This window comes from Theropithecus gelada, chromosome 5 (genome assembly GCF_003255815.1).
Source record: "Theropithecus gelada isolate Dixy chromosome 5, Tgel_1.0, whole genome shotgun sequence".
Taxonomy (NCBI): domain Eukaryota; kingdom Metazoa; phylum Chordata; class Mammalia; order Primates; family Cercopithecidae; genus Theropithecus; species Theropithecus gelada.
Window position 1 is genome coordinate 55,006,918 of NC_037672.1, and position 19,804 is coordinate 55,026,721.

Consider the following 19,804-nt stretch of genomic DNA (forward strand, 5'->3'; position numbering starts at 1 on the left):
GATGTCCCACTATCACCTTACTTAACACAACCCCTCAAATTGATGCTAAGTGACTCAGCTTTTTTGTGTATCACACCATCATTTTGAAGTCTAGAAATCTTAATTTGTACTCTAACTCACCACTCTACTTCAATGTCAAATCTCAGTTTCTCCCTCCTCTTCCTTCCTTCTTTCCTTCCTTCCTTCCTTTTCTTTTTTTCTTTCTTTCTCTCTCTCTTTCTTTCTTTCTTTTCTTTCTTTCTCTCTCTTTCTTTCCTTCCTTCCTTCCTTCCTTCGTTCCTTCCTTCCTTCCTTCCTTCCTTCCTTCCTTCCTTCCTTCCTTCCTTCCTTCGTCTCTTTCTTTCTTTTCTTTCATCTTTTTTCTTTTTTTTGAGATGGAGTTTCACTCTGTTGCCCAGGCTGGAGTGCAGTGGCATGATCTTGGCTCACTGCAACCTCCGCCTCCTGGGTTCAAGTGATTATCCTGCCTCAGCCTCCCAAGTAGCTGGGATTACAGGTGCCTGACACCACCCCCAGCTAATTTTTATATTGTTCGTACAGACGGAGTTTCACCATGTTGGCCAGGCTGGTCTCAAACTCCTGACCTCAGGTGATCTGCCTGCCTTGGCCTCCCAAAGTGCTGGGATCCCAGGTGTGAACCACCACACTTGGCCCAAACCCAGTTTCTAATCATAGGATCACACGATATCAGAATTGAAACAGAATTCTTAATTCAGTCTAGCATCTCACATCAGTTCCCTTTCTCTGTGGTTCTGTACCCTCCCTTGCCCTAACCAACTTGCTCTGTCTGCAGGTCAGCGACTGTGGGGGCCACTGCCCTATCCAATGGGGAGCTTATGGCATGTGGTGTTTGGGTGACTTCTTCCTGACAGATATTTATTAGCACTTCACACTGAGCAGGCGTTTAGTCAGCTTTGTGGCATTCTAACTTGCTGATATGGTTTGGGTGTTTGTTCTCTCCACATCTCATGTTGAAATGTGATTCCAGTATTGGAGGTGGGGCCTGGTGGGAGGCGACTGGATCATGGGGTGGATCTCTCATGAATGGTTAATGCCATCTCTTTGGTGATAAGTGAGTTCTTGCTTAGTTAGTTCACATGAAATCTGATTGTTTAAAAGTCTGGGACCTCCCCTTTCTCACTCTCTTGCACCCCCTCTGGCCATGTGAGATGCCTGCTCCCGCTTCCCCTTTGCCTTCTGCCGTGATTGTGAACTTCCTGAGGTCCTCACCAGGAGCAGATGCTGGAACCATGCTTGTACTGCCTGCAGATCTCTGACCCTCCTTTATAAATTACCCAGCCTCAGGTATTTCTTTATGGCTATGCAAACAGCCTAATACACTTCCAATCCCCTTGGTACCAAAACTAGATATCACTAGAAAAGAAAACTGTAGATCAATACTTCTTATGAATATACATGCACAAATTTTCAATAAAAAATACTATCACATTGAATCTAGGATTATACACCAAGACCAAATATGATTTATTTCAAAATGCAAAGTTGATTCAATATGCAGAAAAATCAATGTGATGCACTATATTAATAGAATAAGGACATAAAAAGAATGAAGCTCTGATATATGTTAAAACATGGATAAACCTTGTCTTATCCCATTTGTGTTGCCATAAAGGAATACCTGAGGGTAGGTAATTTCTAAGGAAAACAGGTTTATTTGGCTAGTGGGTCTGCAGGCTGTACATAAGAAGTATAGTGCCAGCATCTGCGTCTGGTGAGGGCCTCATGAAGACCCCACCCATGGTGGAAGGGGAAGAGGAGCAGGCATCACATGGTAAGAGAGGGGAAGGAGGTGTCAGACTCTTTTTAACAACTAGAGCTCATAAGAACTGAGTGAGGGTCGGGAGCAAGATGGCCGAATAGGAACAGCTCCAGTCTCCAACTCCCAGCGCGAGCGACACAGAAGACCGGTGATTTCTGCATTTTCAACTGAGGTACTGGGTTCATCTCACTGGGGAGTGCCGGACGATCGGTGCTGGTCAGCTGCTGCAGCCCGACCAGCGAGAGCTGAAGCAGGGCGAGGCATCGCCTCACCTGGGAAGTGCAAGGGGGAAGGGAATCCCTTTTCCTAGCCAGGGGAACTGAGACACACAACACCTGGAAAATTGGGTAACTCCCACCCCAATACTGCGCTTTAAGCAAACAGGCACACCAGGAGATCATATCCCACACCTGGCCGGGAGGGTCCCACACCCACGGAGCCTCCCTCATTGCTAGCACAGCAGTCTGTGATCTACCGGCAAGGCAGCAGCGAGGCTGGGGGAGGGGCGCCCACCATTGCTGAGGCTTAAGTAGGTAAACAAAGCTGCTGGGAAGCTCGAACTGGGTGGAGCTCACAGCAGCTCAAGGAAACCTGCCTGTCTCTGTAGACTCCACCTCTGGGGACAGGGCACAGTAAACAATAACAAACACAGCAGAAACCTCTGCAGACGCAAACGACTCTGTCTGACAGCTTTGAAGAGAGCAGTGGATCTCCCAACACGGAGGTTGAGATCTGAGAAGGGACAGACTCCCTGCTCAAGTGGGTCCCTGACCCCTGAGTAGCCTAACTGGGAGACATCCCCCACTAGGGGCAGTCTGACACCCCACACCTCACAGGGTGGAGTACACCCCTGAGAGGAAGCTTCCAAAGCAAGAATCAGACAGGTACACTCGCTGTTCAGCAATATTCTATCTTCTGCAGCCTCTGCTGCTGATACCCAGGCAAACAGGGTCTGGAGTGGACCTCAAGCAATCTCCAACAGACCTACAGCTGAGGGTCCTGACTGTTAGAAGGAAAACTATCAAACAGGAAGGACATCTACACCAAAACCCCATCAGTACATCACCATCATCAAAGACCAGAGGCAGATAAAACCACAAAGATGGGGAAAAAACAGGGCAGAAAAGCTGGAAATTCAAAAAATAAGAGCGCATCTCCCCCGGCAAAGGAGCGCAGCTCATCGCCAGCAACGGATCAAAGCTGGAAGGAGAATGACTTTGACGAGATGAGAGAAGAAGGCTTCAGTCCATCAAATTTCTCAGAGCTAAAGGAGGAATTACGTACCCAGCGCAAAGAAACTAAAAATCTTGAAAAAAAAGTGGAAGAATTGACGGCTAGACTAATTAATGCAGAGAAGGTCATAAACGAAATGAAAGAGATGAAAACCATGACACGAGAAATACGTGACAAATGCACAAGCTTCAGTAACCGACTCGATCAACTGGAAGAAAGAGTATCAGCGATTGAGGATCAAATGAATGAAATGAAGCGAGAAGAGAAAGCAAAAGAAAAAAGAAGAAAAAGAAATGAACAAAGCCTGCAAGAAGTATGGGATTATGTAAAAAGACCAAATCTACGTCTGATTGGGGTGCCTGAAAGTGAGGGGGAAAATGGAACCAAGTTGGAAAACACTCTTCAGGATATCATCCAGGAGAACTTCCCCAACCTAGTAGGGCAGGCCAACATTCAAATCCAGGAAATACAGAGAACGCCACAAAGATACTCCTCGAGAAGAGCAACTCCAAGACACATAATTGCCAGATTCACCAAAGTTGAAATGAAGGAAAAAATGTTAAGGGCAGCCAGAGAGAAAGGTCGGGTTACCCACAAAGGGAAGCCCATCAGACTAACAGCAGATCTCTCGGCAGAAACTCTACAAACCAGAAGAGAGTGGGGGCCAATATTCAACATTCTTAAAGAAAAGAATTTTAAACCCAGAATTTCATATCCAGCCAAACTAAGTTTCATAAGTGGAGGAGAAATAAAATCCTTTACAGATAAGCAAATGCTTAGAGATTTTGTCACCACTAGGCCTGCCTTAAAAGAGACCCTGAAGGAAGCACTAAACATGGAAAGGAACAACTGGTACCAGCCATTGCAAAAACATGCCAAAATGTAAAGACCATCGAGGCTAGGAAGAAACTGCATCAACTAACGAGCAAAATAACCAGTTAATATCATAATGGCAGGATCAAGTTCACACATAACAATCTTAACCTTAAATGTAAATGGACTAAATGCTCCAATTAAAAGACACAGACTGGCAAACTGGATAAAGAGTCAAGACCCATCAGTCTGTTGTATTCAGGAGACCCATCTCACACGCAGAGACATACATAGGCTCAAAATAAAGGGATGGAGGAAGATTTACCAAGCAAATGGAGAACAAAAAAAAGCAGGGGTTGCAATACTAGTCTCTGATAAAACAGACGTTAAACCATCAAAGATCAAAAGAGACAAAGAAGGCCATTACATAATGGTAAAGGGATCAATTCAACAGGAAGAGCTAACTATCCTAAATATATATGCACCCAATACAGGAGCACCCAGATTCATAAAGCAAGTCCTTAGAGACTTACAAAGAGACTTAGACTCCCATACAATAATAATGGGAGACTTCAACACTCCACTGTCAACATTAGACAGATCAATGAGACAGAAAGTTAACAAGGATATCCAGGAATTGAACTCATCTCTGCAGCAAGCAGACCTAATAGACATCTATAGAACTCTCCACCCCAAATCAATAGAATATACATTCTTCTCAGCACCACATCGTACTTACTCCAAAATTGACCACGTAATTGGAAGTAAAGCACTCCTCAGCAAATGTACAAGAACAGAAATTATAACAAACTGTCTCTCAGACCACAGTGCAATCAAACTAGAACTCAGGACTAAGAAACTCAATCAAAACCGCTCAACTACATGGAAACCGAACAACCTGCTCCTGAATGACTACTGGGTACATAACGAAATGAAGGCAGAAATAAAGATGTTCTTTGAAACCAATGAGAACAAAGATACAACATACCAGAATCTCTGGGACACATTTAAAGCAGTGTGTAGAGGGAAATTTATAACACTAAATGCCCACAAGAGAAAGCAGGAAAGATCTAAAATTGACACTCTAACATCGCAATTAAAAGAACTAGAGAAGCAAGAGCAAACACATTCGAAAGCTAGCAGAAGGCAAGAAATAAGTAAGATCAGAGCAGAACTGAAGGAGATAGAGACACAAAAAACCCTCCAAAAAATCAATGAATCCAGGAGTTGGTTTTTTGAAAAGATCAACAAAATTGACAGACCACTAGCAAGACTAATAAAGAAGAAAAGAGAGAAGAATCAAATCGACGCAATTAAAAATGAAAAAGGGGATATCACCACCGACCCCACAGAAATACAAACTACCATCAGAGAATACTATAAACACCTCTACGCAAATAAACTGGAAAATCTAGAAGAAATGGATAATTTCCTGGACGCTTACACTCTTCCAAGACTAAACCAGGAAGAAGTTGAATCCCTGAATAGACCAATAGCAGGCTCTGAAATTGAGGCAATAATTAATAGCCTACCAACCAAAAAAAGTCCAGGACCAGATGGATTCACAGCTGAATTCTACCAGAGGTACAAGGAGGAGTTGGTACCATTCCTTCTGAAACTATTCCAATCAATAGAAAAAGAGGGAATCCTCCCTAACTCATTTTATGAGGCCAACATCATCCTGATACCAAAGCCTGGCAGAGACACAACAAAAAAAGAGAATTTTAGACCAATATCCCTGATGAACATCGATGCAAAAATCCTCAATAAAATACTGGCAAACCGGATTCAGCAACACATCAAAAAGCTTATCCACCATGATCAAGTGGGCTTCATCCCTGGGATGCAAGGCTGGTTCAACATTCGCAAATCAATAAACATAATCCAGCATATAAACAGAACCAAAGACAAGAACCACATGATTATCTCAATAGATGCAGAAAAGGCTTTTGACAAAATTCAACAGCCCTTCATGCTAAAAACGCTCAATAAATTCGGTATTGATGGAATGTACCTCAAAATAATAAGAGCTATTTATGACAAACCCACAGCCAATATCATACTGAATGGGCAAAAACTGGAAAAATTCCCTTTGAAAACTGGCACAAGACAGGGATGCCCTCTCTCACCACTCCTATTCAACATAGTGTTGGAAGTTCTGGCTAGGGCAATCAGGCAAGAGAAAGAAATCAAGGGTATTCAGTTAGGAAAAGAAGAAGTCAAATTGTCCCTCTTTGCAGATGACATGATTGTATATTTAGAAAACCCCATTGTCTCAGCCCAAAATCTCCTTAAGCTGATAAGCAACTTCAGCAAAGTCTCAGGATACAAAATTAATGTGCAAAAATCACAAGCATTCTTATACACCAGTAACAGACAAACAGAGAGCCAAATCAGGAATGAACTTCCATTCACAATTGCTTCAAAGAGAATAAAATACCTAGGAATCCAACTTACAAGGGATGTAAAGGACCTCTTCAAGGAGAACTACAAACCACTGCTCAGTGAAATAAAAGAGGACACAAACAAATGGAAGAACATACCATGCTCATGGATAGGAAGAATCAATATCGTGAAAATGGCCATACTGCCCAAGGTAGTTTATAGATTCAATGCCATCCCCATCAAGCTACCAATGAGTTTCTTCACAGAATTGGAAAAAACTGCTTTAAAGTTCATATGGAACCAAAAAAGAGCCCGCATCTCCAAGACAATCCTAAGTCAAAAGAACAAAGCTGGAGGCATCACGCTACCTGACTTCAAACTATACTACAAGGCTACAGTAACCAAAACAGCATGGTACTGGTACCAAAACAGAGATATAGACCAATGGAACAGAACAGAGTCCTCAGAAATAATACCACACATCTACAACCATCTGATCTTTGACAAACCTGAGAGAAACAAGAAATGGGGAAAGGATTCCCTATTTAATAAATGGTGCTGGGAAAATTGGCTAGCCATAAGTAGAAAGCTGAAACTGGATCCTTTCCTTACTCCTTATACGAAAATTAATTCAAGATGGATTAGAGACTTAAATGTTAGACCTAATACCATAAAAATCCTAGAGGAAAACCTAGGTAGTACCATTCAGGACATAGGCATGGGCAAAGACTTCATGTCTAAAACACCAAAAGCAACGGCAGCAAAAGCCAAAATTGACAAATGGGATCTCATTAAACTAAAGAGCTTCTGCACAGCAAAAGAAACTACCATCAGAGTGAACAGGCAACCTACAGAATGGGAGAAAATTTTTGCAATCTACTCATCTGACAAAGGGCTAATATCCAGAACCTACAAAGAACTCAAACAAATTTACAAGAAAAAAACAAACAACCCCATCAAAAAGTGGGCAAAGGATATGAACAGACATTTCTCAAAAGAAGACATTCATACAGCCAACAGACACATGAAAAAATGCTCATCATCACTGGCCATCAGAGAAATGCAAATCAAAACCACAATGAGATACCATCTCACACCAGTTAGAATGGCGATCATTAAAAAGTCAGGAAACAACAGGTGCTGGAGAGGATGTGGAGAAATAGGAACACTTTTACACTGTTGGTGGGATTGTAAACTAGTTCAACCATTATGGAAAACAGTATGGCGATTCCTCAAGGATCTAGAACTAGATGTACCATATGACCCAGCCATCCCATTACTGGGTATATACCCAAAGGATTATAAATTATGCTGCTATAAAGACACATGCACACGTATGTTTATTGCAGCACTATTCACAATAGCAAAGACTTGGAATCAACCCAAATGTCCATCAGTGACAGACTGGATTAAGAAAATGTGGCACATATACACCATGGAATACTATGCAGCCATAAGAAAGGATGAGTTTGTGTCCTTTGTAGGGACATGGATGCAGCTGGAAACCATCATTCTTAGCAAACTATCACAAGAACAGAAAACCAAACACCGCATGTTCTCACTCATAGGTGGGAACTGAACAATGAGATCACTTGGACTCAGGAGGGGGAACATCACACACCGGGGCCTATCATGGGGAGGGGGGAGGGGGGAGGGATAGCATTGGGAGTTATACCTGATGTAAATGACGAGTTGATGGGTGCAGCACACCAACATGGCACAAGTATACATATGTAACAAACCTGCACGTTATGCACATGTACCCTACAACTTAAAGTATAATAATAATAAATAAATTAAAAAAAAAAAAAAAAAGAACTGAGTGAGAACTCAGTGAATCCCATGAGAATGGCACCAACCTGTTCACGAAGGATGTGCCCCTGTGACCCCGACATTTCCCACTTGCCCTCACCTCCAACGTTGGGAATCACATTTCACCATGAGAGTTGGAGAGGACAGTCAAACTGTTATCAAACCTTGAAAATGTTATGCTAAGGGAAAGAAGCTAGACACAGAAAAAAGGCTACATGTATGATTCTGTTCATCTAAGATGTCCAGAACAGGTAATCCTGTAAAGATGGAAAGTAGATTTGTGCTGGTTAAGGGCCGGGGGAAGCAGGGACTGGGGAATGACTGCTAATGGGGATGGGGTTTCTTTCTGAGATGATGAAAGTATCCTGGAAATGGTGCTATTAATGCATAATGTTGTGACTATACTAAAAACTGCTGAATTGTATAATTTAAAATGATGAATTTTATGGCTTGTGGATTATACTTCAATAAAAAAGAACTAGATAAGAGAAGAATTCTATAGTGCCTGTAGCAGAATGTTTAAGGCAAGTAGATAGTAAAATAAATATGAGGTAATTGATGGATGACAAGAACTGCTGGAAATCTCTTTGTAGACCACAAATATAGCCATCGTTTGTTAAATAATAGGAGAGAAATGAGCTCCAAGGAGCTTAGTCCATGTAATCTCTAGGAAATTCTGTCCCAGGAGTTGTTTCTGGTAAAGACTAAGTAATTCATGTCCATTGCTCCCTCCTAAGCATTGTATTAATTTTAATTTCAGCATCAGTATGACAACCTGTTCCACCGTGGCCGCCCTGGGAATGATGCCACTCTGCATTTATCTCTACGCCTGGTCCTGGAGTCTTCAGCAGAATCTCACCATTCCTTATCAGAACATAGGTCTGTATGGGCCTGGGAAATGGAGGACTAACAGTAATGGTGATGACACTAATAATAGCTGCTCTTAATTACATAACTCTTTATGCAGGGACTTTTTTTTTTTTTAGTACCTAATTTAATTCCTTAAAGAACCCTACAGTGTAGATTCTGTCACCAGCTCAATCTCCTAAACCTTTAGGCTTCAAGAGGTTTAGTAACTTGATCAAAATTATGCAGCTGGTGAGTACAGAACTGGAGTTCTAACCTGGGAATATGACTACAAAGTGCAAAATTTCACCCCTACAAGAGTGCATTTTTGAAAAAAAAAAGAAAGCCAGATAATTTACTTTGAAAAAGCAAGGCTCAAACCCTTCTATAACTAGACTATAAAGCAACTGGACTCTTTATGCTCCAAGGTTTAACTGGATCTAGTGGCTCTAAGTAGACCTTCCTGTGACCACCTTTCACATTGCCTGCGAACCTTGACTTTTTCGTGGAGGTTGAATGTAAATAATTCTTACTGATTATGAAAACTCATCTACATGTCACAGTCACACCCATATCTCTTTCATTGTCTCCTCTTCTGAATACTATTTCTCATTAAAGTCTGCCATTTTCCTAAAGATCTCTGTGGGTTTACCAAGCTTAGAAGAGAAATGTGGTGAAATGATCTGCCTTTTCTAGTATGGTCAGTTTTTGGAGAAGTGATAGGTACTATTTTTTTTTTTTGAGAAAGAGTTTTGCTCTATCACTCAGGCTGGAGTGCAGTGGTGTGATCTCGGCTCACTGCAACTTCTGCCTTCTCCTGCCTCAGCCTCCCGAGTAGCTGGGACTACAGGTTCACACCACCACACCCGGCTAATTTTTTTTGTATTTAGTAGGGATTGGGTTTCACCGTGTTGCCCAGGCTGGTCTCAAACTCTTGAGCTCAGGCAATCCGCCCACCTTGGCCTCCCAAAGTGCTAGGATTACAGGTGTGAGTCACCACGCCTGGCTGACATTATGATTCTTAAGACTGTCAGTGTCAGTCTGGTGTATCAGATAAACACCTTGAGGGCTTACAACCCATGGCCCATAGTTCAAAACCATGAATGAAACCACTTCCTCACAACAGCAGGAGCCCACTGAATCTGTAAAACTTGAGGGAAACCTTAATTTAGAAACTGTGATTTTATGTGCAACTTTTTTCTGATCAGTAAGTTATTTAATATATTCTGCTTTGATAATATGTTCTGAAAGGCACTCACAAACAAGACACAAAATGTTATGAGGAGCTTATATAACTTTGGAGCCAATATTGTAGGCATTCGTCCAGATTTGGAAAGTGGCATGGGAAAATGTCAGTTTAAAGCTGTTATCTAAATGAAATGGAAGTTGTTGACAAGTGCTGTGCAGTCAGGGTGACAGGGAAAACACTGATGGATTTTTCTTCTCTTTAGGAATTACCCTTGTGTGCCTGACTATCCCCGTGGCCTTCGGTGTCTGTGTGAATTACAGATGGCCAAAACAATCCAAAATCATTCTCAAGGTGAGCAACTCCCTGGCCACTGTTGGCACATCCTCAGACTCAGGGGCCTGAAAGACAGAAGCGAGCAGTGGCTGGGACAAGTGAGCTTGGCGAGTACAGCCTCACACCCAGAAATTCTCCTTACACGTCCTGCGGTTTTGGATCCAGTGATTGTATTTCCTCCACCCTGTAAGCCTTGCTCTGCCACTCCCATAGGCCTGTACCCCGAGGCTTATGACGCCCTGGAAAACAAGCAACTATTGATTTAGTGTCAGAAAAGCTAAAGCTGTGTGTGGACAGAGGAGCCCAGGCCCATGCATGCACAAGGCTTCACACAGGTGCTCTTGAGGCAGAAGCTGTTTAAGTGAGCATGGAAGGGCGCCCATTAGGAATATGGCTGGTTTATTGGAAGAGTAAGAGGAAGGGCTGTCTTGCAGAAGCATTCCTGGGGGCACTGCCAAAGCTGTCGTTTGTACACATGAGCAAGGGCTGCTGACTACATGAATAAGACTGTTTAAATGAAATCATCCAGAGAGCACTGAGGAGTCTAGCTATGGAATGATGGTGACTAGAACTTTCTACCTCCTCTTGTCTTTGCAGTCTTGCCCTTTGTCTGCTGGAGAAACAAGCAAATGTCTTTGTTAAACGGTTTTTAAAAATAATTCAAGAGGCCAGGTGCAGCAGCTTACATCTGTAATCCCAGAACTTTGGGAGGCTGAGATGGGAGGATTGCTTGAGGCCAGGAGGCTGAGGCTTCAGTGAGCCATGATCGTGCCATTGCACTCGAGCCTGGATCACAGAGTGAGACCCCATCTCTAATAACAAAACAAAACAAAAAAACAAAACGTGAAGAGGAGGCATTCTTAACAATGATGTGAGTCTCCTAGGGGTGCTTTCCATTTTTTTTTCTGATTATGTATCACTTTAGCAGATAGAAGGTTATAATATGTGTGGCTTTCATGAAAATTTAAAAAATGTTTTGGTTATATTTTACATTTATAAAGAAAGAAACATTTGGGGTTACTTGGAGTTTCAGGTAGTAAATCTCAGTTAGTTTTGTTTTGTGGTTTATCGTTTGGCTCTACCTCACAGAACATCGCCACTCCATATGCCTGTGCCAATGGACCCTGTTTTTCCAGTTAGGCACAAGGCCAAACAACTCCCACCATTCCTTCAGTGCGATGGAGAAGGAGAGGAGAGGGCTTGCCAAGCAGACAAATCAGCTGGGCACAGAGAGCTGGAAGATGGCCTAGTATAGTACATTTGTAATGCACGTGGATGACTTTAACATCAATGGTGCACACTTGATTTTCACTCTCTTTTTTTAGCTGAACTCATGGAATACAGTCCCATCTTTTCCACATTTATTTTTAAAAATTAATTAAGTTTTTGAGACAGGGTCTCGCTCTGTCACTCAGGCTGGAGTGCAATGACACAATCATAGCTCACTGCAACCTTGATCTCCTAGGCTCAAATGATGCTCCCATCTCAAGCTCTGAGGTAGCTAGCACTACAGGCATGCACCATCCTGCCCTACTAATAAAAATAAATTTTTTTTAGAGATGGGGTCTTGCTCTGTTGCCCAGCTGGTTTGCAACTCCTGGCCTCAAGGAATCCTCCTGCCTTGGCCTCCCAGTGTTGGGATCACAGGCATGAGCCACTGTGCCTGGCCCCTTTTCCACATTTATTATTGTTATTTCAGTAGGAGAAAATTTCCAGTGTGGTAGTTATGATTTTGTTTCAAAACAAGAGGAGGGAAATGATCATGGAAACTTCTTGCTTTTCTTTCTTTTTTTTTTTTTTTTTTTTTGAGACGGAGTCTCGGTCTGTCACCCAGGCTGGAGTGCAGTGGCCGGATCTCAGCTCACTGCAAGCTCTGCCTCCCGGGTTTACGCCATTCTTCTGCCTCAGCCTCCCGAGTAGCTGGGACTACAAGTGCCCGCCATCTCGCTCAGCTAGTTTTTTCTATTTTTTAGTAGAGATGGGGTTTCACTGTATTAGCCAGGATGGTCTCGATCTCTTGACCTCGTGATCTGCCTGTCTTGGCCTCCCAACGTGCTGGGATTACAGGCTTGAGCCACTGCGCCCGGCCACTTCTTGCTTTTCAAATACTCTATCTTTGATTATTTTTCTTAAAAGGGCATTTAACAACAACAACAGCAAAAATCATGATTTTGGAGTTTCCAGCTCCGTTATCAATCCATCAGTGTCAGTGGAGAAACCAGATACAATTTTTTTACATGTCAGTTTTATTTGCTGTAAAGAGCAGATTGAAAACTCTTTTCTTTTGGGTATTTCATAGGATTTATGGCAAAACATTTAATAATAGGCATAAATATTCTACAGCACCTTAGTAAAAAAAAAACTAGGCTAATGTTATCATTATTTTAGTATATCTTCATTCTCTGTTCTTGGTTCTATTTTAATTTTAAATCTGACACATTTTCTGAACAAACTTAAGTGTTCCTCATTTGCTCTTGGTGGATTTTAAACTTTGAAATCTTTGGTAGAGAGAGGAAGAGGGGATGTTACATTCAGAGGCTTTCTTTCATTTTTCTTTCTTTTCTTTTCTTTTCTTTTTTAAACGGAGTCTGGCTCTGTCACCCAGGCTGGAGTGCAGTGGCTCAATCTTGGCTCACTGCAACCTCCACCTCCCGGGTTCAAGTAAGTCTCCCGCCTCAGCCTCCTGAATAGCTGGGATTACAGGCATGTGCCACCATACCTGGGTGATTTTTGTATTTTTTTTTTAGCAGAGATAGAATTTTGCCATGTTGGCCGGGATGTCTTAAACTTCTGACCTCAGATGATCTGCCCACCTCGGCCTCCCGAAGTTCTGAGATTACAGACATGAACCACCTTGCCTGGCCAAGAGGCTTTCTTATGTCTTAGCATCTTTTTCTTAGGCAGGGGTCTAGTCTGTCTCTGTATTTAAACAGTAAAAATGACCCCCAGAACACATTTATGGTATATTGGGTATATGGTTTGTTGTCTTCTCTAGTTTCCTACGACCACCCTCCTTCACATCCTGAATCATTTCAAATCAAGTTTGACACTGTAACTAGGTACACAGTTTACTGTCTACATGATATGAACAGGAGCTTGCCAAGATCCTGATTTTCCCAAAATACCCTAGGCCATCCTTCCTTCCTATTTTATCTAAAACTCAAATTTGTTTTTGTTATTGTTGGCTTTTTGTTTCTGTTCTTGTTAAACAACAAAAGTAAGAAACAGTATCCATTTGGGAGAGGATAGAGGTCTCCATCAGTATTTCTCATGTGATCATGAGTATTAGCTCAGATTGTCCAATGAAGAATGGGTAGATTTTATTTGGAGGGGAGAAGGACAGGGACCAAAGCAGCAGGCAGCTGCTGGTGGTTGAAGGGGCGGTGGGAGGGGAGGCAGATGGTCAGGCAGGGCAGACTGGAGGTCACAAGCAGAGGGTCACAGAGGTGTGTGCAGGGGTGTTGGAAGCTCATTGTCAGATCCCATTCATTTTGCACTTTTGTTCTACTCACAATAAAACTCTGCTCCCAATCTTTCTGGCAAAATCTTCTACTTGAAGGGAAAAGTAGATGTGCTAAAACAAGACTTAGATTTGTGTCAAATTCCACCCATTTCTAGCATAGGCAAGTTACTTGACCAGTTTGGAACTCAGATTTCTCCTCTACAAAGTGAAATTGGATTCAGTCATCTCTAAGTCCCTACTTTGTTCTAAAATTTCTAGATCCCAAGCATTTTACAACCTCGATGGACTTTGTATCATAGAGCAAAAAACCCTGAGTTTATATGCACTTATTTTATTGTTTGCTTCAGATTGGGGCCATTGTTGGTGGGGTCCTCCTTCTGGTGGTCGCAGTTGCTGGTGTGGTCCTGGCGAAAGGATCTTGGAATTCAGACATCACCCTTCTGACCATCAGTTTCATCTTTCCTTTGATTGGCCATGTCACGGGCTTTCTGCTGGCACTTTTTACCCACCAGTCTTGGCAAAGGTATAGTTGAACTATCCATAAACTTTTTTTTGAGGAAGGTAAAGTTAACACACTGCCACTGGCAGGCTTTGCTGCCTGTGTCAGGAGACATGAAGAGTTTTGACTTACACAGTGGAACGGAGCAGGATAACTTATGGCAATTCATGGAAAATATTGTGGTAATTCTTTATGTAAATTAAAGCAAAGGCCAAATTGATAAGAAGAGATAAATTTAAGTTAAAAAAGAATAGAAAATGACATGTATTTAATTCCCACTTTGTAGAAGAAAGCAAAAAGAGTTCTATGCATCAAAAAATACTGGAAGAAATATACCATATGGTAACAATGTTTAATTTTGAGTAGGGAGAGTAAGGATAATTTTAGTTCTTTAGTATTTCCTTGGTATATTTTTGAAGCTTTTCAATAAGTATGGACTACTTTTAAAAGCAGAAAAAATTTCTTAAAGAAAAGTAAATTATGCAGTTGAATTCCAAAGGTGAAAGATGGGAATTTTTAATTGGCTTTATGCTACTTCCAGTCCACTTGGGGGAACATTTAGGATTGTACTAAGTGATCGGTAAAGCTTTACCTCATCTATCTCATTTACTTCTTACTACAAGCTTGAGAAGTAGATCCTATCACTACTCTCATTCTACTGATGAGCAGATCCTTCAGAGAAATTAAGTGACTTGACCAAGTTCACAGAGCTAGAAAATGGAGTTAGGATTTAGACCTGGGTTTTTTTTTTTTTCTTCCAAATTTAACAATTAGGAACACAGTCTGTTGAGTGGTTGAAATGCAATTGATGCAATTGGCTCTGGACAGAAAGTACTCCTATGGCAAGATGTAGTCCACAATCTCATGTTTTTCATACCCGATAGCCTGACAAAGGCCAGGACTGAGATTTGGCTCATGAATGGTACAGGTGTGGGTTCCAGCTTTGTAGCTTAATCATACTGAGTTTTTGACAAAAGTCTGAAAGAAGTGAGGGTGGTTTGAGGCAAGTGTAGCACGCAATAGAGTAAGTAGAAATAAAGTATGAACACAGAGCTTGCCCTGTACCATTGACAGCAATTTCACCCCCTCATTACACACCCTTGTTACTTCCCCATTCCAGTCCAACTTAAACACAGATGCTTGTTTGTTTTCTGAAACACCTCTTTTATCTCCTCACTTCCATGTATAAACCCCTGCAGACTCCCTTTATAAATTGGAGACATGAAACTGCTTAACTCAGCCCTCAATGTCCTGCCCAGGTCTTCCCTCTGTTCCCTCCTTTGTCTTTTTCAAATGAGGTTTATTTCATTTTATGCAACCAGAAAACCAATAAAATATAGAAAAGTAGAAAGCAAAAAGAAAAATTATTACCAAACACTTTCACCAAAGACAACCATTTTAGGTATTTGGTCTTTATTTAGGGTTTTTTGTTTATTTATTTATTTATTTATTTATTTATTTATTGAGACCTTTGTTGCCCAGGCTGGAGTGCAACCTCTGCCTCCTGGGTTCAAGCGATTCTCATGCCTCAGCCTCCCAAGTAGCTGGGATTACAGAAGCGTGTACCACCATGCCTGGCTAATTTTTGTATTTTTGGTAGAGACAGGGTTTCACCATGTTGGCCAGGCTGGTCTCAAACTCCTGACTTCAGGTGATCCACCCACCTTGGTCTCCCAAAGTGCTGAGATTACAGGTATGAGCCACTGCGCCTGGCCATGTTTATTTGTTTTTAAGTGTTGTTTAGTTTATGTTGTTTCATATGTCTTTATATATATATGTTTTTCTTTTTGTAGAGACAGGGTCTTACTCTGTTGCCCAGGGTGGTCTTGAACTCCTGGCTCAAGTGATCTTCCCACTTCTGGCTCTCAGTGCTGGGATTACAGGCATGAGCCACCATGCCCTGCATCATATCTCTAACTCAACCTTCCCTTCTCATCTCCTCCAATCCTCTCCTCTGTGCAGATTGGCTTACAGTATATGCAATGCCTGCTGAATAGGCCACACTCACACCTGTCCCTGGCACTTTAATTTTTATAATATTTCCCCCTCATAAAAAGCTTCTTCTATTTTTTCCATCCTTAATCTCACTCCTCTATGAAGCCTTCTCTCACCCCTTCTGCCATTTTCTGAATTTCTACATCTGCGTGGCCTTTGGCCATACTTTGTCTTGTGTTGCTGCTGAGCCTTTCCTGTGTGTTTATTTTGTCTTTTCACTCAGATGCCTAGAGCAGGGTTTGCAAAACCCCACTCCACCGTACCTCTCAGAAGACCACCTGCAGAGTAGGAATTCAGCAAATAACTATGGAATGAGTACACATTTTCTGTGGCCTGAGGTCATAGCTTCTAATTGTTATGATGCATATGAGAAAATGTGAGAATAGTTCTTATTGCTAGTGCTTTACTCTTGAAACTTTTTCTCTTTGCTAGGTGCAGGACGATTTCCTTAGAAACTGGAGCTCAGAATATTCAGATGTGCATCACCATGCTCCAGTTATCTTTCACTGCTGAGCACTTGGTCCAGATGCTGAGTTTCCCACTGGCCTATGGACTCTTCCAGCTGATAGATGGATTTCTTATTGTTGCAGGTGGGTGAACTCCCATTGGGTAGGAAATAACTGACAGAAAATTGTTCACCCAACTTACCGACCTTTTTTTTTCAATCCAAACTTGCCTGTGCTGCCCCTGTGATGCATTTTTTTTTTTTTTTTTGGGATGGAGTCTGGCTCTGTCCCCCAGGCTGGAGTGCAGCACGTGGCGCAATCTCTGTTCACTGCAAGCTCCACCTCCCGGGTTCACACCATTCTCCTGCCTCAGCCTCCCGAGTAGCTGGGACTACACTGTGATACACTTTTTGAAAGCCTGACATTTCTGGGGACGATAAGGTGCATAGACAGGATAGTTTGGCACAAGTGGGAGTTTCATAGAAAAATATATAAAAAATCTGAAAATGAGCTTATAATTATAAACCAATATACTTCACAAAAGTGAATCCATGGCTGGGCGCGGTGGCTCATGCCTGTAATCCCAGCACTTTGGGAGGCCGAGGCGGGTGGATCACGAGGTTAGGAGATTGAGACCATCCTGGCTAACACCTGGTGAAACCCCGTCTCTACTAAAAATACAAAAAAATTAGCCGGGCGTGGTGGTGGTCACCTGTAGTCCCAGCTACTCGGGAGGCTGAGGCAGGAGAATGGCGTGAACCAGGAGGTGGAACTCGCAGTGAGCCGAGATCGCGCCACTGCACTCCAGCCTGAGCCACAGAGCGAGACTCCCTCTCAAAAAAAAAAAAAAAAAAAAAGAAAAAAAAGAAAAAAGTGAATCCACTATCAGAACTTAGACTTCGTAACTTGTTATGACAAGATCTCCATGAGCAATCATTGAGCTCCAAAGTGACATTTGCTGCTCTTAAGCGTTGGTTTGTTAGGTCTCATTAAAAGCCTTCAGGTCTCCCAAATGCCAAGTTATTTCAATGTTTCTGTGACTAAGACTTGTGCTGAATGGCTGTGAAATATTTTTCAAATATGAAATATTACACATATACAAATATTGAAATATATATGTGTATGCACATATGAGTGCAGCCAAATATACATTACTTTGGAGTTATTTATTATGTGTGTTCACAGAGGATAAATTTAAAAAATATATATAATGCAAGAACAGAAAACCAAATACCTCACTTATAAGTGGGAGCTAAACATTGAGTGCTCATGGACATAAAGATGGCAGCAATAGACACTGGCGACTACTAGAAGAGGAAGGGAGGGGGCAGAGGTTGAAAAACGAACTGTTGGGTACGGTGCTCACTACCTGGGTAATAAGATTATTTGTTTCCCAAACCTCAACATCACCGCATATACCCAGGAAGCAAACATGCACATAGACCCCCTGAATCTAAAAGTGGAAAAAGAAAAATATATATATTAATATGTTCACATACATATATATATTTTAATCTTGGGCCATGGTACGTTTTCACTGTTGTTAGGGAATTAGGTCTGAGTAAGACTCAATGATTACTGATAGAACTGATTATGTACTGATTGCTGATTGTTATTATTATGTACTGATACAGAAATAACAATCAATATAACAATATAAGGAATACCTGGGGCTTAATTTCCCCAATAGATAAGATAAATCATATTAGAGTCAAACTCTTGGTCTTAGACCCATGTTTTCATTCCTTCTCTTGGAGAGACTGAGGGAAGCATCATTTCTAGCTCATTCCCAGCTCCAGCCCAGAGCCCAGGAGTGTCCTACTCCTAGTAAGCACTTGCAGGATTTGCCAGCTGACTAAGTGAATGAGTGAATGAATGAATATATGAGTTTGTGAGCTGTCAGCAACCTGATGAATGAGCCTCAATCACAAATGGTTCACTCCAGACAAAAGAGTCATTCTGATACACCGAATCCTTCTGTTCCATAACTTTCTCTCTTCCCCCTTCTTTTTCCTGGGTGTTTATACATACATGATACCACCCAGACACCTGAAGGATTGACAAGTGTACAGTGTCACCAAATTAGACTCTTTGTTAAAGTGATTGTTAATACTTGTATGTTTTAACACTTAGCATATCAGACATACAAGAGGAGATTGAAGAACAAACACGGAAAAAAGAACTCAGGTTGTACAGATGTCTACCACATGAGGAAATTGACTTCTTCCAAAGAGACCAATGCCTTCTTGGAGGTGAATGAAGAAGGTGCCGTCACTCCTGGGCCACCAGGGCCAATGGATTGCCACAGGGCTCTCGAGCCAGTTGGCCACATCACTTCATGTGAATAGCAGGGACTTGCTGGTTGGACTGGCACCCTTCTTTTTCAGTGGCCAGTAAAGACAGTGTGCAGCTGACACATGAATCTTGTTGGTAGGGCCAGTGTGAATATTTAAGTGTTCAATGTTAGAATATTTATATGTATATTTTCTTTTCTTTTTTTTTTTTTTTGAGACAGAGTCTCGCTCTGTCACCCTGGCCGGAGTGCAGTGGCGAGATCTCGGCTCACTGCAAGCTCTGCCTCCCGGGTTCCTGCCATTCTCCTGCCTCAGCCTCCTGAGTAGCTGGGACTACAGGCACCCGCCACCACGCCCGGCTAGTTTTTTTTTTTTTTTGTATTTTTAGTAGAGATGGGGTTTCACTGTGGTCTCGATCTCCTAACCTTGTGATCCGCCCACCTTGGCCTCCCAAAGTGCTGGGATTACAGGCGTGAGCCACCGCGCCCGGCCAGAATATTTATATTTTCATGTGGATTGTGAATTGTGATAGGATCACTTTTGGAGATTCCCATTTCAGGGAGTTTCTTCTGAGGGTTAACATATCAATGAGCTGCCTTGTTTGTTCTTGTCTTCCCATGCAGCAAATAGTACCTGGCAGTAGGTAAAATCCTTCATTAGGGGAACTTATCCTTATGTTGTGGATTTTTTTTTTGAGACAGAGTCTTGCTCTGTTG

The 19,804-nt window shown here is 42.0% G+C and overlaps 1 protein-coding gene across 1 annotated transcript in view; it reads left to right on the plus strand.

Moving 5' to 3' along the window:
• SLC10A6 (solute carrier family 10 member 6) overlaps positions 1-19,142 on the plus strand; it is a 32,785-nt gene extending 13,643 nt beyond the window's left edge. The window contains exons 2-6 of the mRNA XM_025386496.1: positions 8,784-8,902; positions 10,321-10,409; positions 14,202-14,377; positions 16,781-16,938; positions 18,928-19,142. Of these exons, the coding sequence (XP_025242281.1) occupies positions 8,784-8,902; positions 10,321-10,409; positions 14,202-14,377; positions 16,781-16,938; positions 18,928-19,142 (757 nt within the window). The remainder of the gene's footprint in view (positions 1-8,783; positions 8,903-10,320; positions 10,410-14,201; positions 14,378-16,780; positions 16,939-18,927) is intronic.
• The last annotated feature ends 662 nt before the right edge of the window (positions 19,143-19,804 follow it).